The sequence below is a fragment of the Streptopelia decaocto genome (genome assembly GCF_964273445.1).
Source record: "Streptopelia decaocto genome assembly, chromosome: 4".
NCBI lineage: Eukaryota > Metazoa > Chordata > Aves > Columbiformes > Columbidae > Streptopelia > Streptopelia decaocto.
In genome coordinates this window covers 44,508,191-44,523,950 of record NC_138658.1, presented here as the reverse complement: position 1 = coordinate 44,523,950, position 15,760 = coordinate 44,508,191, and the positions used below count along the sequence as shown (strand labels likewise).

The 15,760-nt window shown below is 35.5% G+C and overlaps 1 protein-coding gene across 6 annotated transcripts in view; it reads left to right on the top strand.

Moving 5' to 3' along the window:
* Nucleotides 1-14,395, top strand: part of PDLIM3 (PDZ and LIM domain 3) — a 21,732-nt gene extending 7,337 nt beyond the window's left edge. For 2 of the 6 annotated variants that reach the window (XM_082051507.1, XM_082051506.1), the window contains 5 exons: nt 4,452-4,519; nt 7,822-8,085; nt 10,193-10,320; nt 11,476-11,587; nt 12,415-14,395. In XM_082051507.1, the coding sequence (XP_081907633.1) occupies nt 4,452-4,519; nt 7,822-8,085; nt 10,193-10,320; nt 11,476-11,587; nt 12,415-12,604 (762 nt within the window). In that variant the 3' untranslated portion in view covers nt 12,605-14,395. Of the gene's footprint in view, nt 1-3,832; nt 4,021-4,451; nt 4,520-7,821; nt 8,086-10,192; nt 10,321-11,475; nt 11,588-12,414 lie in introns of all 6 variants that reach the window. The other 4 variants (XM_082051508.1, XM_082051511.1, XM_082051510.1 and 1 more) reach the window with 4 other exon arrangements.
* The last annotated feature ends 1,365 nt before the right edge of the window (nt 14,396-15,760 follow it).

The following is a 15,760-nucleotide window of genomic DNA, read 5'->3' as shown; positions in this document are numbered from 1 at the left end:
GGTAGATGTTTTAAAGTTCACTAAGAAAGTTTCACAAAGGGAAGTCAATAATTTAATGCACATTATAAGCCAACTGAATAACAATAATAGACAAAGACATATACAATCTTCTTAGTAAGTATTGAATTTCTATTTGCAAGATAATTATAAATGAAAGTAAAACATTTTAAATTGTTCAGCAATTTGGCCCAATACTTGGCCAAAGAATGCTCACTTTAGCATCAATGAATAAAAATTATTCTGTGGGTGTTTGGACATAGCTATGCGAAAACGGATGAACTACATTCTCTGCCTACCTGCAGCTATGGGACAAAGAAACTTCACACCACAGCAAACTTTTGCATTAGGCTGAGCATCCCCAAAGAGTCATTTGGAGATTCACAGAGGCAATTGTCATAGCACAATGAAATCTCTCACTATTTTTCTTCTGAGGAGAGGAAGCTGAGGCAACAATTCTAGTAAATAATTTGCAGCAACAAGCGGCTGACTGAGATCCACTCTTGAAATCTACACTTTGCTACATAAAAACCCACCAGCTAAGTCTGTTTGTCTGGAGCAACCTAGAGTGTGACGGATAAATAATAAGAAAGTATTACTAATACAATCATATGGTATTCTGTATAAAAGCAATTTAGAACATAAGGTTCACGAAGAATATAATTAGGAAGAGAAGATAAAATACAACAATCTAAATGGCAAACTATCTTATAAAAGTATTTTTAAAATCCTTTCTACTGTATTGTCAATGTAAAGCAATACCATGACTTGTAAATTTTTTCATCTTAAATGAATTTGTTTCCATTACCACAATTTCTTGAATTGTTTTTATTTGGGCTTTCCTTTTTTATTTCTAACTTTGCCTTTGAGGATTTTGTTCAGTGTGACCAGCCTTTCAGCCATGAAAGACATTATACATTCCTGGGAGATATAACTATGCTATTCCATAGATAAGTATTAAAAAAACAAAACAAAACAATAATAAAAAAATAAAAAACCATGACACCACTATTCTAAAACGTAAGTTCACAGTCTATTACCACTTACAATCAAGTTTTGAAACATGATATCTCGAAACAGAAAACATCTGTGTACTCTCATAGCAATTATCACCAAGGAATGCCATCATATGGTCTCTGTTGGATGCATTTCTACAGACTTTAGGGGCTACATTCACTCTATTCCTGATACCTGTACCAATGCAAAATGTAGTTAGCCCTGCAAAAAGGACATCAGTCAGATAGAAAAAAAAATAAGAAATGAAACACTGTAATTCTTGAATATTCCTGATTAGGTATTTCAATAACCTCCAGTTCTCATTTAGCTTTTGAACTACAGGAGGACTTTTCACAGATTCAATGAGATCCAATAAACACAAGAGCTGGACTATTTTTGCTGCTGTATATTCTGTCACTGACGTTTTATATGAATAGATGAGTTAAAAGAAAACAGAATTCAGGTCTAACTAACTGCAAATACTTGTTTCAAAACTGTTATATAGTAAATGTGCTATTATGGTGCCATGTCTTCTGTGCTGTTCATTTGTCAACAAGAAACAAAAAAAGGGGATGAAATTACAATGTTCATGATTGGTTTTGTTCATTTTGTATCATACATGGATTTAAATCCATTTTAAATACTTTGACATTAATATCTTTCATTAAGTAGACATGAACCTAAACACTACTGGATTATTTCCATTTACTAATACATTTTGTTAATCGCAACCCAGTTCTATTAGACAGAAATGAGGAATTGCAAGTAAAATCTTTGTGCTCATTCATCCGATTGCTGCTTTCAGTATCCTCTCACAGTGCAATGCTGCTAAACATTTTCATTTAATAAAACTGCTTTTTACTGTTTGCATTTTCTGGTTGCACATTCTATATAACCATGACTTTTCTTTAGGTCTGTTCCTAAACGTATTTCTGAAACTGTTGTTTTAAATTAAAACAAAAGGGCCAACTCACACTTAGGTTTTCGTCATTTTTATAAGTTACTCACCAAAACTTCAAACAGAGACTTGATACTGTCTGAGAAAGGAAATGATGCTCTGAAGAATGAATAAAAACCTAGAGATGTCCAAATTGTGTCCATGTTTATCCAATCTGCTCTTATTATATTGATTTATTCTGTGATTTGACTATTCAAATATCTATTTTGGGTTCTGGTTGTATTTGTTCTAACCATTCCCAAAGGCTAAGGTAATTTCAAAAAGGCATTTCTGCGTCAAAAAACCTTTGTTTAGAGTTTTATTTAGCAGAACAAGGAGACTAGTTTGTACAGCTTGCAAAGCATAAGTGAAAGACCACAATTGCACCTGAATAATTTTAGAGCTGAAGATGTTGGGTGTGTCACCACTACAAATATGTGACAGCAAATACCAGACAGCAGAAACTGTACACAGTGATTAAGCCAAAAGCTCCAGTACCTAAGATACAAGCTTCAACAATTTGAAATAAAGCTCATTCAGCAGTATTGAAACTTGGACTGTCCATAGGTCATATGACAAAGTCGTATAGCAGCATAAATACAGAGATGGTCTACAGCATTGTAGATGGATTCCTAGTACACCAGTCACACTCAAAACCGAAGCCAAAATACAGAATTGGCAATGATTTCTGTGAAAATTGAAGTATAAATGACTGACACTATCCAAACATTAGAAGTTCCAGTCTCTAAAGAAGAGACCAATTCAAATTGTAAAAACTTATTTGTTAGGAACAAGAGCTTTTTATTCCATATGGATAAAAGTTCAAGTGCTCTCGCAGCACCATCTCCAAAGAGCGCTGCAGGACATCAGGACGAGGTGATGAACTACAGCAGCAAACGCTCTTCTCTCACTAGCACAGAAGGTAAAAAAACCCAAACCCTCAGCATATGACACCACCATTTTTTCCAAAGTCTGTATTTCTGTGGATTAGTGATGGATCTGAGGTGACAGGGACTCAAAGGAGACCATAATGAATCTGCACAATGCAAATAAGTGAATTTGCACACAGACAACAGTCTTTATCATTCCTGGCCTATCACTACAGGAGAACATTGTAAATTATCTGAAAGGTCATCAGATATTTTGTTTCCAGATCTTATTCCTATGGTTTCCACAACTGGAGGAAATTACCTGGGCCAATATTAAACAAAATCATATTCCAGAAATAAACAAACATAGGCAGAATGTTTTCCAGTTTACCCATTTCTGGCTTTTACTTATTTATGATGATTTCACATTATATTTAAATTATACAGCATCAAATTTCTGATGCACAGCTATGCTTCAAAGTATGGCATAAGTTCAGAAGAATGTCCACAATCTGATGTACGTTCAAGACTATTTCAGTTAAAAGAAATGTTAAAAAATCTGTGTTTTCTAGGTAAGACACTTACAATAAAGTCTTCATACTTTTGCAAGTCCCTCCATCAGTACGTGACAAAAATGCAGAAGCCGGAAATTAGCACTAAAGCAAAGCAATTAAGCTAACTATACATGAAATGTTTCTAATAGAATGTAAACAGTGCAAAATCTAGAGAGCAATACAACAGATTACTATAATATTCATCCTTCCCATTTCTTCTTAGAATTGCACACTATTTACAAATGTGGAATGCCTTCTGTTTGCCCTGAGGCAGAAAAATAATGGTTTCTGAATGTGTATGGCTTAAGTAGGATATAGAAAATTCATGGGAAAATATAGTATGCTTGCACCAGATACAAAATAACAGTCGCAAAAGTAAAAAATGCAGAGATTAACAATACTGATGTTATCAGTTTTACTCATGAGTAGCTTTGGTGTGCATTGTAGCTTTGTGTATTTTGTCTGCCTATCATGTACAGGAATTCAAGCCTATTGGTTCAGCTCACAACAGAAGGGCCCAGCCTTTTGTTGCAGCAGCAAATATTGATGACAAAAGACAGGTAGTGAGTTCCGCCTATAATTCTCCAATTGGGCTTTATTCATCTGGCAATATTCAAGATGCACTCCATGGACAACTGAGGAGTCTCATTCCTAACTCATCGCAAAAGTGAGTACTGGTATTTACTTATAATACACAGTCATTTGTGGTATATCACTATCTGTTCTGTTTTCAATTGAAAAGTCCAGCTCTTGCTGTTTTCTCTGATAATCAGGAGTTTATTGATTATCCAAAAACACGGTGATAAACGAAGAAATTTTTTGCAACACAAACACTATCCACTCAGGTCTGTAGTAGCAATGCTGCAGGTAGCTAAAATTCGCCCTCTGTGCTAGGCTGCACCATCATCCTCTCTTAGAACTGCACTTTACTCTGAATGTTTCTCAGCAACATGGTAAACATATTTTGAGCACCAGGAATGTACAAAATAAACACGGTTACTTCATGGTTACAATTTTTAAACTTTGTTAACTACTTTTTAACTAGAAATAAGCATTTGTAAGTCAAAGAAAGTTATGCTAACCCTCTTTTCTTTACAGGATATCAACTACTTTGAACACAGGCATAATATTCGTCCCAAACCCTTCATAGTCTCAGGCCGAAGCAGGTTATAAACTTTGAGTGCTGTGCTGGATTTGGATGCATGGTGTTATTTTTTAACGGATACTCACTATTCATGTAATAAAGCATACTGATGCATTTGAAATTCACTTATAGTAGTTTATAGGCTAACAGTGACATTGAAAAAAAAAAACCAAACAAAACCAGAAATGGCTGACTTGCAGAGATCAGGCTTGAAATTCAAATTTCTATTTGCAAAAGAAAGCAGATCCATGCTCCATCTCAGTTATACTGACAAGTGTCTGAAGCAACCTTATTCAGTTTACAGTGTAGCACCAGATATTGTATAGTTATAAATCTATGGCACTCTGAAATTCTTCTGTCCAAATGCAAATACATGTAATCTGTTAACCTGCTAAATAAAAGACAGATAGTTATATAAGTTATTATCCAGGCTATTCAGAGATTTTAAGTTTGCTTTTCAGCAGACCTCTATTCAGAAGGCAACCTAACTCATAGCTAAAATACAAGAACTATCTTTAGGAGAACTTTAGGAGACATGTAAAGCTCTAAAATACAGAAAAGCTTATATATAGACATCCAACAAATTAGTGTAATGTCCCTCTATCACAACTGAGAATGAAATGCCTCACTATTATTTACATTATTGAATACAGAGGGGGAATAAACAATGTACTCTATGGCTTAAAACAGAAGGAAATTTAAAAGCACCTGGGTGATGCCATCTATTGTGATGCCACCCTTTATACTTTCTTGCAGTAGCAGTTTTTACCAGCAGATTTAGTGTTCTGCGTTTCATTCTGAAAGTTTGATATGCCTGCATTTCAGTTACACTAATTTAAGTCTGAGAAACTAGACCAGAAAAACAGGATGGTAATTGATTCCTGTGTACAAAGGACAACCTTTTGTGGATGATCAGTTTTGTGAGATGTGTCAAATTTTTCAAGCACCTGCGTGATAAAGACTGTAGAAGGTTGGTAGAGTCCATCCTTCTGTGAACAAGAACTATCAATGCAGAACACCACTGCAGTAGAGAAAAGGTGCGCATCTCTCCTTGCAGTTTAATGCTGATACAGGGTAAATGACAAAGCAGTCCTTAGCCAACATGCCTGGCCTCTAGCCATAGGCAGCACTTACCTAAACTGACTTTGGGACCACGGGGTACCATTTACAGGTACCTAATCAGAGTCACAGAGAATCAAATGAGTGTATCAACAGCCTAATCTCCTCATTTGGAAACCTCAATTACACAGTATTTTCCATTAAAACATTGAATTAAATAGCCATTTTCCAGCATGTCAGATGTGGTAAAAACCTGCAAAAATTAACCCGATAGCGATGAAATAAGCATCAAGACTTCAGCTGGGCAAGGTCTGTCAGGTGTTCTAGCATCAGAGAAGTCTGTGTCTACAAACTGCAGAATCTCTGACGTGGGCTGCTACATCTACAAAATCTTTGTTGTCACAGTCTTTGCTACTTTTTCATCAATCTGGCTTGATATATATCCTCTGCTAAACACAGCAACAAAGAAAGAGCCACCTTGACTGTAAGCATCCCTTTAGGACAGAGAGCTGAGCCTAAATAGGACTTTGATTCAAAGAAGTGCTGATTCTGGAGTGTGGGTTTGAGCTGACAGGTTGGACACTAGCCACAATTCTGGACTTTACCCTGGCAAAACTAACTGGAAATTACATGTACTATATAATTGTATTTATGCTTATAATTTATTCTGTTTTAACATTACTTTGGCTGCTCATAGCAAGAGTTGTGCTTTTTCTAGCCTTTTCCTGCTACTTCCCATTTACTAACACTATCAGCACTGACAAAACTTATTCTACTGCAGGATTAAACATGATCTTGATTATTCTAAAAGAAAAGACTGTAAATTTCTAAGTTGCCCCTGTGTGAATTTTTTGGCTGGCTCATGCTAGGTGATGATGCAGAACTGTACTTTTGCTGTAAGGTCTGCCTATCATTTCTGGAATTAGCCTTCTTTTGATATGTCTTTGATGGTAGAGCATATATTTCCCTTCAAATTTTTGAGAAAGTGGTCCTACACAAATTCCCCTCTGAATCAAAAGGGAGGATTTTGGGTCATCTTCTCCACCCAAGACTAGCTACTTGGCAGGTACTGTACTATCAAACTGTGAAATAGAGTATTCTCCCAGGTTTACACAGAATCATTCAGCTCGGAAAGAACTAACCACAAACCTGGTACGCAGGTTGGAGAGAAGAGATTAAGCATTTATCATCTCATAGCTCTGAATGTCACATAAATGGTAACCATGACTGTGGAAAGCCTGGGTTATGTGCTGTTACAGAGCGAAAGCAAAGAAATATCCTGTAACAAAGAAAGTCTCTGAGGTGCTATGAAGGAAGGACTGAAGTGTTCACACAGTGACACTGAAGAAGACTTTGGGCTTAATGTTCACATTATTTACTAATCCTGTTCCAGAGATGTCAAATTGATGTTCAGCAACTTTACTTCAGTAATGTCAAGCAACATTAATATTTCTAGAAAACTGTACATCTTTTTCATTATATATAAATTATATGTAAAATCTACTTTGAAAGCAGTAAAATTAGTTCTCTGAATAACCCACTGTTCTTGTGAAGGACCACTTTACATTCTACTGGAAACACTGTAATTTAGAAATGCAAAAGTATGTCTGTCTGGTTTAGTATCTCTTCTTTGAAATGTTCAGCAACTATAAAAAAAAATATATGTTGTTAAACTAATTTTAAAGTATTAATAAATATCTTATTGTAGAACTGAAGAAAGTCTAGGAAATATCACATTCATTATTTTACACTACTTTATAGTAGTTGCTTCAACTGTGGACTGAGATGGTTGTGAGGTACAGGACTGGAATGATGTGTCTAGAATTCCAGCCCTGCTGGTGTCTATTCTGTCACTGACACAGACGCCACACATAACCTTTGTATGCTACGCTTTGGTAGATGTTAAGAATTACTCATCCAGAACAAAGAATTTCAGGGAGGCTTAATTAATGAATAAAATCCAGAGTCAAAAATGTAAAGAAATTACTATGCTCTGAATGATACAATCAATCAAATTATTTTCACTACCTTAAACGCATGCCAGAATTTTAAGGACTGCTTTATAACTGGCATTGATACTTTTTACAGGAAGATACTTTTAAATGAATACCCATACTTTTGCTTTTCTCTACTTTCACTTTTCTGCATCTGTTCTATCTACACTTTTCAGCCCCGTTAACATCACTGTATTCCTGTACTTTTGTCTTTATTCTCTATAATGCGACACACGTTGCACCCTTTCCTGTAATCTGACTATTAACCCAGTGGATGCAGCACTCCCTCGGGGATTGACTGTGGCAGTGGACGCAGCACCCCCTCCTCCATTAGCACGGTCAGCTCCATCTGCCCCACCGAGCTGAAGGCCGTCTCCAAGATGGCCCCAAACATTCCCCTGGAGATGGAGCTTCCCGGTGTCAAGATCGTACACGCTCAGTTTAACACACCTTTGCAGTTGTACTCAGATGACAATATCATGGAAACACTGCAAGGCCAAGTGTCTACAGCTCTGGGGGAAACACCCATAATAAGGTAATTAGAGGAGCATCTTTAATGTTTATGAATATCCAAATTTAGAATATACCAAAAATCATGAGCTTTAATATCACATTGTTTCTATGATAATGGGTAAGAGCGTTAGGAAGAACTTAAGTCATTTAAAGCCATTCTGTATTTTCATTAAAATATTAGTAATTTATGACTTTTAACCCAAAGTATTAAAGGAGTCTTTCAGAATTTACAAATAAATACTTCATAGGAAATAATCCTCTATTTGTAGCTAATAAATAGAAACTGATGATACTACCTGGACTATTAGCTGACTGAACATTCCAAGTCAAGATTCTGATTCCCTCCAAAATTCAAAAGTATTTATTATTGGTATAATAATTATTTATTTAATAACATCTAATAATTTATTAAGAATTAATAAAATACTATTATTAACTCACGTTTCTTTCAACTGTTGAAATTCAAGTTATGAAGATTAGTAAATCTTGTAGATGCTTATAGTGTTCTAGGTATGTAACTCCCATTCAGGACAATTTGTTCAGTACGAATAGCTCTTATCCAAAAAGAGACAGCATCTACTTTATAGGCCTACTGATCCACCTCTGACTTATGAATTTTATCCATGGCAATAACTAAGAGTCAGGTAGGAACATTATGTATCTGGACAACAACAATGATTAAACAATACAAAGTTTTAAAGCAGTCTCCATTTTTTTTCAAGAGACAGTTCATCATTTACATTTCTTTACTTTTGCATAATAGTAGCTTAGTTTTCTGGTTTACAACAGTACTTAATAATTAATAATATGTATGGTGTAAACTAAAGCTAATTACTAATATTTTGAATAAGTAATAATCACCAATGAGCCTTTTCAGCATCTTGCAGAATTGGGCTGTTACTAACCACAAAAATCACATTTATATAGAAGTATTCGAGTTCAACTTATCTGATGAAAACTGTAGTTCATAAAGTCTTTGCAAAGTGATGTTACTCTACTGCATGAATATTTTCCCTCAGTCACAACAATTCAAGAACAATACAAGAAAAATTTGCTTTTTCTTTATTCTGAAATAATGGATTAAGCCCAGAGTAATGAGATTTCACAAACTCCTGTGGCACTCCCAGTGTGAAATCTCTCTTTGGTTGTGGGATTGGTTTTCACTCTGTATGCACTCAGAAATGTTATCTCACACATTTATGTAGAGGTTGGTTTTGCCTTCCGTATGTAATTGTATTATCACTTGTTTGATGCTTAGAAATCTTAGAATTTTAGCGTTTTATTAGCCTTTGGTGAGAACTGTAAAAACCAAGCTCCTTCAATATAAAAGCTTGTGACTAGAGAAGAAAGTGGTAATTTCTTTACTAGTTTAAAGATGGCTCAGAGAAATCTGTTGTCTGATGAAGATGTGAACAATTAACATCAGCAACAGGGGCCACTGCCCAACTGCGGCTGCTCTTACTGTGCCATTTGACAGCTTAGATGTTACCCTGGGAAACAAACCAAACCATATAAAGCAAAACCCAGTCTAATTCCTTGTGGAACTAGTTGCTTATTTCCAGTGGAAATTTACCTAAGGTTCAACAGACAGTAGGAGGCCAGTTGTAACAGGAAATTTTACCTGAACATTTATGTATATGTTAGTGAGATAACAGACTTCATCAAAGTAAATTTGGACCTTTCTAATTAGCCCCTTACCTTACATAAAGATATGAGCTGTGATTTTAACAACATTCTTGAGACCAGCTGCCATGAAAATGGAACTTCTGGAGCAAAGAGCATCTGGTAATACAGCAGCTGATTGCAGAAATGCAACTGCTTTGAGGTTAAACACAGGTACCAGCTTATTTCCCAATGCTGTAAGAGCCAGAACAGTAGTTATTGAAATACTTTCATTAGTTTGTAGATTTATTTTTGTAACAATTGCACAGATATTTTTTCCAGCATTTTTTAGATCTAGAGAAGGCTATATAAAGCAATGCTACCTGGAAGAAAGAGCCTTTTGGTAGCTGTCAAAACACATTGTCTTAATGTTTGTTTCCTGAACCACATTCTGTGCCTGGTAGAGCTATTGCTCTGAAGTCACATTTGTTAAACTGCTTTATCTGCTCTTTGTCCCTGTGATACAGTGACCCATCTCCGAACGCAGTGCCTCAGTCTGACGTGTACAGGATGCTGCACGCCAACCAGGAGGAGCCCAGTCAACCTCGCCAGTCTGGCTCCTTTAAGGTGCTCCAGAATTTAGTCTCCGAGGAAGGTGGTTAATAATGACATATCCTACCTGTTCAAAGTATTTCTAAATGTTTGTGGGAAGGGGGAATCTGAGAAGAAAATACGAGAGATGAGAGCTTTAAGAATTTCTGAAAGCTCAAGTCATTCTGAATCTTCTAGATTACACACCAGCCTCCTAACATTTTTCACCCTTGCTTTTATAGTTAGCAATCTCCCATGTGAATAAAATGGTAGTGTTAATCACATTTTTCAGAATTTCTTCTCAGATTTTAAGGTTGTTAATGTAAAAGTTTACTTAAACTGAATGATAATTTTTATGTGAGAGAACTTTCAGGACAAGCTGCCTACACTCATGACACCAAGAAAGAAAGCACTCTCTTCCACATCCAGGAAAAGAGAAACTAAAACCAACTCCTAAAACAGGTTTCACTTATCCCCTCTTCATTCTAAATAAAAATTGAAGAGGACAATAAAATTTACAGTCATATTTCCTTCAAATGAAGACATTTTGAAAATAGCATTAGTAAAGGCTGCAAGTCTGTTATATTTACAGTAAGTGCACATAATGAAATACAACCAAAATTAATCTAAAAGGTAAACATTTAAAATTTTAATTTTTACTCCTCAATATTTACCAAAGATGTGATAAATACATCTAATAATGTGTATATATATATATATATCTATATATCATTGTGGGATTTTGCTTGGCATTTTCTTGTGTTTTGCTAATAATTTTGTATTCATATCATGTTACTAATCTTTCTGAATTTGTTGTATGGTTAGTTATATGAATGCAAATCTAATGATAGGTCTTGACTATGTTATGTTGCTGTATTAAAGCTAAATCCTCCTCCCTCTTCTGCTATATGCAAGACCTACTATCAGAGAATTAGACAATGTCACTGAGACAGAGAGCACTATGTATATATTATATGTACATATGTATATGTATACATATGTATATATTCTTGCTTTTTGGCTACAGCTACACAATATTTTTCCCAGTTCCAAAGAGGTGGAATCTGGCCCAGTAAACCTGTAGAGAGAAACTCCATTGTTTGTTGATACAAGTGGAAGCCTGTAAATACATCCAGGAGTGTATTTACAGGAAAAGTATTTAAGTGCACCAGATGCTTTTGTATTAGCCTGCACATAACAGGATTGTTTTGATTCTCAGAAGGACGCCCCATGGGTACAAGAAGTGTGAAAGCTCCTGTAACAAAGATACCTTCTGCCATGCCTGGTGCCCAGAAAGTGCCACTGTGTGACAAGTGTGGGAATGGGATTCTGTAAGTTGTTTCTTTTTAAGTTTTAGGAATCTCTAGTTCAAGCACATGTCCTGAGACACCACTGCAGACTACAGGCACGTTTTCTCAGTGGTGGTCTCAGTCTCCATTTGCACTAGTAGAAAAAAGCTTCTAGAGAACAGAGATATAAAAAAATATTGTTCTAAATCCCAAATTATTAACTTTCACCTAAGACACTTTAGAAACAGATTATTTCAGTTTCAACAATGTACCATCAATGCTTTAATTAAGATTTCTCAGGATCTCTTACAAGTCAATGTTTAACACATACGTAATGAAACCAGCAGTTACCTGTGCTGCATTGTCGCAGGCTGTGAATTCTCAAAAGTTTCATGGTAGTGTAAAGCATCCTTCCCTCAACCCAGCAGGAGTATCCAGAAAGCTCTGTGGGCCTGTTTTAAAGCTACCAGATTTCTATTTGAATGACATCACTAACTTCAGCAAAGAAGATAGATACTGGTGAGCTCAGAGAACAGAGTCACTGAGGAAAATAAATGTGTTTTTAAAACTCATTTTGTCACCATTTTGATCGGTTAGACTGTACTTTCTGTGTTGTGACAAAATGAACATGTTTCTTCAAACTCTTGTTTTCTGATGAACTATGTGATCAACTCTACAGCATTTTATGCCACTTACTCAAATGCACCTTCCAACCTTAAATTATATAGTAGTTGGCAAAGCCCTGAGATGAACAACCTAAAAGCCTTAAGATAAATACAGAGGAGCTTACTTTGTGTCATACTGTAGTTTCTCCTCACTTTCAATTTATATGAATTAATTTTTTTTTTCTTTTCATTGTTTCCATACAGAGGAACAGTGGTGAAGGCACGTGATAAATACCGGCATCCAGAATGTTTTGTGTGCTCTGACTGCGGCCTCAACCTGAAACAAAAAGGCTATTTCTTTGTGGAGGGCCAACTATACTGTGAAGCTCATGCACGAGCTCGCATGAGGCCACCAGAGGGATACGAAACAGTTACCGTTTACCCGAAATGCTAGTCTTATGTTAACACACAAATCTATGCATGCACACAAAAAGCCACTAACAGCTTAGAACTGCAGTACAAGAGTCAGGACTTCTGCCTGATTTCAAAGTAGCAGCTTTTAAACCTTTTCTTCTGGGATTCTGAGGGAGGTGGAAGTCCCTGTTAGGCAGCAGTAGCATGTTTATACCAGTAAAATTCTGCTAAAATATTATCTTTGAAGTTGCCAAAATAACTCAATGAAGTATAAGCTAAAACATCTGTAATGGACTAAAGAAACTGAAACAGCTGAGGTAATACATGATTACTACAGCATATACATAAGTGCTCTAATCAAGACATTATTTTTAACAGAAATTAAATATCTGTGCAAACACCAAAGCCATCCAAGTGTTACAGGCTGGGCCCTAACAAATGTAGAACTTTTCCACATGATTAGAAAAGCAGATATTTTACATGGATAGTACAAAACAAGCAGTTGTTCCTGTCCGCTTCTACCATCCATTATTCAACCATTAACGTACGCCAAAACCAGATTTTGCTTACTCTGCTTTGAATTTGGGATTATATTGACTTAATTTTCTGGTGCAAAAACTGTGACAAGGAATAAGTACCAATTCATACAATAAAATGGCTTGCATAATAAAGACTGTTCAGTAAAAGGCAAAATAGAAGTTCTACATTGTTTTAATGATTTGCAGTGAAATCAGCTTTCACATCACTTAGCAGGAAATTGTTCTGAGGCATGCACACACATGTATTGGCTTTTGGAGGAAAAAACAAACAAACACACCAACCCATGTTCTAATAGGAACTCGTATGAGAATGAAAGTAAATTTAAAAACTTTTCTGCAGAAAATGGTACTGGTTTTTTGCATCTTCATCTTTCAATTTCCATAATAGAAACAATGGAGAAATATCTTCATAATATCCTTATTACTGGTAAACTAAAACTTGGACAACTTTAAAAACAAATGTCAAAATATGAAAAGGAAAGATCTTTTTAAAAAGCCTGGTGAAGTCCTAAGAAAAAAAGGCTGGAAGAACACATTTTTTTAAATCCATTTCTGAAACTCTTTAAGGGCTACATTGCTTTCAGGTAGGTGGCAGCTACGCACCTGAATGACAAACTGAACCACAGCATTTTCAAAAAATATCAATGCAATTCATAAATGATTTATTGGGGTATTCTGAACCAACTTTAAATAGAAAAATCCACAAAATTTTCTATCAAGTCTACAAGACTAGCAGAAATTAACAACTTGGTGGCAAAAACAATTTTACATACTTTTCTCATTCTACAATGAAAGAAGCTTAAAATGTAAGAAAATGGAATCAAAACAAGAAGCTGTACATACTTTAAATCTATTTTTAAAATTCAGATGAGTCCCAAAGCTTGAAATACAATGCCACATATTCAAAGACTTTAAAAAATGTCTTCAAAGTATTATTTCAGAATTTAAATGTTTTTAAAATGTGTGTCACTGCATTTATAATTTATGTCTGCATATCAAAAGCAGACATAAAGAAAGTGTTGCACCCTTTCAAAGGTTATTTCCCAAATCATTTTTGGACACAAAACATAATTCTGCTCCCCATGTATCATTGAGGATATGTGTAGCATTTATAGCATTTATATTTTTTCCACTGATAAAGCCCATAATCTGAAAATTCTTTTGAAACTGAGAGTGCATATAATGCCTATTTTTACAAACCTAAAATGTCATTTGTGTTTTAAAATATTTGCTTAATGTTCATTTATTTGTGGAGTAACTAAAGATAAAAATAAATCTACATATGACAAAGATTCTGTATTTCTTTTCAACTGGTATGAAAAATGAGAAAGTGTGAGTGTCAAGTGACTTGATAATAATAGAAGTTTGGCATTTTCAGCCTGACAGAGCAGTATGCTTCAGATTCACCATATCCCTGGCAAGAATGAAACTCAATTTTTGTATGCATTTGAGTATGTAATCTGGGCAAAATTAGCTTTCTTTTCTAAAACTGAATGAGATCACGTGCTTTCAAAACTGAAGACCCAAAACTGTTCTCTCTTTAACAGGCCAAACACACCAATGGTAACTGTGGGTAAACTCTCCATAATGTAAAGATAGGAACTGTTAGGTTAAAATAAAGTAACAGAACACGACCTGTTGCCAAAACTGGGGACAGTGCAGTGGTCACTGCACTGTCATCACACACTGCATCATCACATGGTGCTACTTTGAGGGGTTTGAGGTTAGACATGACTTTGACAGAATTAGAAGGTAAACCTATCTAACTGCAAGTACCAACCTATGTGAAAACCTTTACAGCAATATAACATAAAGGAAATGAAGATTTTTATTTAATGCAGATTCTAAAATCCTTGATCCTGATAGAGGAGAAAAATAGGAAATCTCATCCTACAGTCTCTTCAGTCTGGGGGACTTGAATATAGAGATTAAAATGCAAGAGAAAGATAGAGCGATTCTCTGTATCCCATGCTCACAGCCCAGTTCTTTATCTCAGCAGAGTGTCAGTGGTTCCTGGCACAAATCAGTGTCCAGCTAAAGGACTATCTGCTTTATCTTCTGGCTTGAGAATGGCACAGCCATTATATCATTATAGCTTAATGCTGCTATGCCTCTCAGCTGTGTCTGGACTTTTAATATTTATTACAAGCTGAAGAGAGCCATGGCATTTATTTTTAGATGGAGAGAAAGATAGTAAGTGTGACTTCACATGCTCGTTATCTCAACTCTTCAGATGTTGATCAACAGGTGTGAAAAGCTTTCCTCAGCTATGCTACTGCTGCATAAACAGAGAGGCTCTTCTGGGAGATGTTAAAAACTTACATGAAACTGTAATTGTCCAAATGAGCAAGGCAAGAATTACATCTGAAAACACACACGTTAATTTACATGGTACTTTTGTATCAATTTTTCCAAGACCAATGCTTTTGGTCTTTTAAGTAATGCTAAAGTGCTGCCAAAAATTTGAAACCTAAAAAGTTCTCTGAAGCATTTAAAAGAAATTATGTTGTTTCCACCAACTCAAAAACATTTTTCAGTTTTTTCAAGCACATTTTGTCACTTAAAAAAATCAGACTAGCACTTTTGTTCAGATCAGAAGTATGCTATTGAAAGAAAACCCCCCATCACTCCCAGTTCCTGCATTCTGGTTCACACCA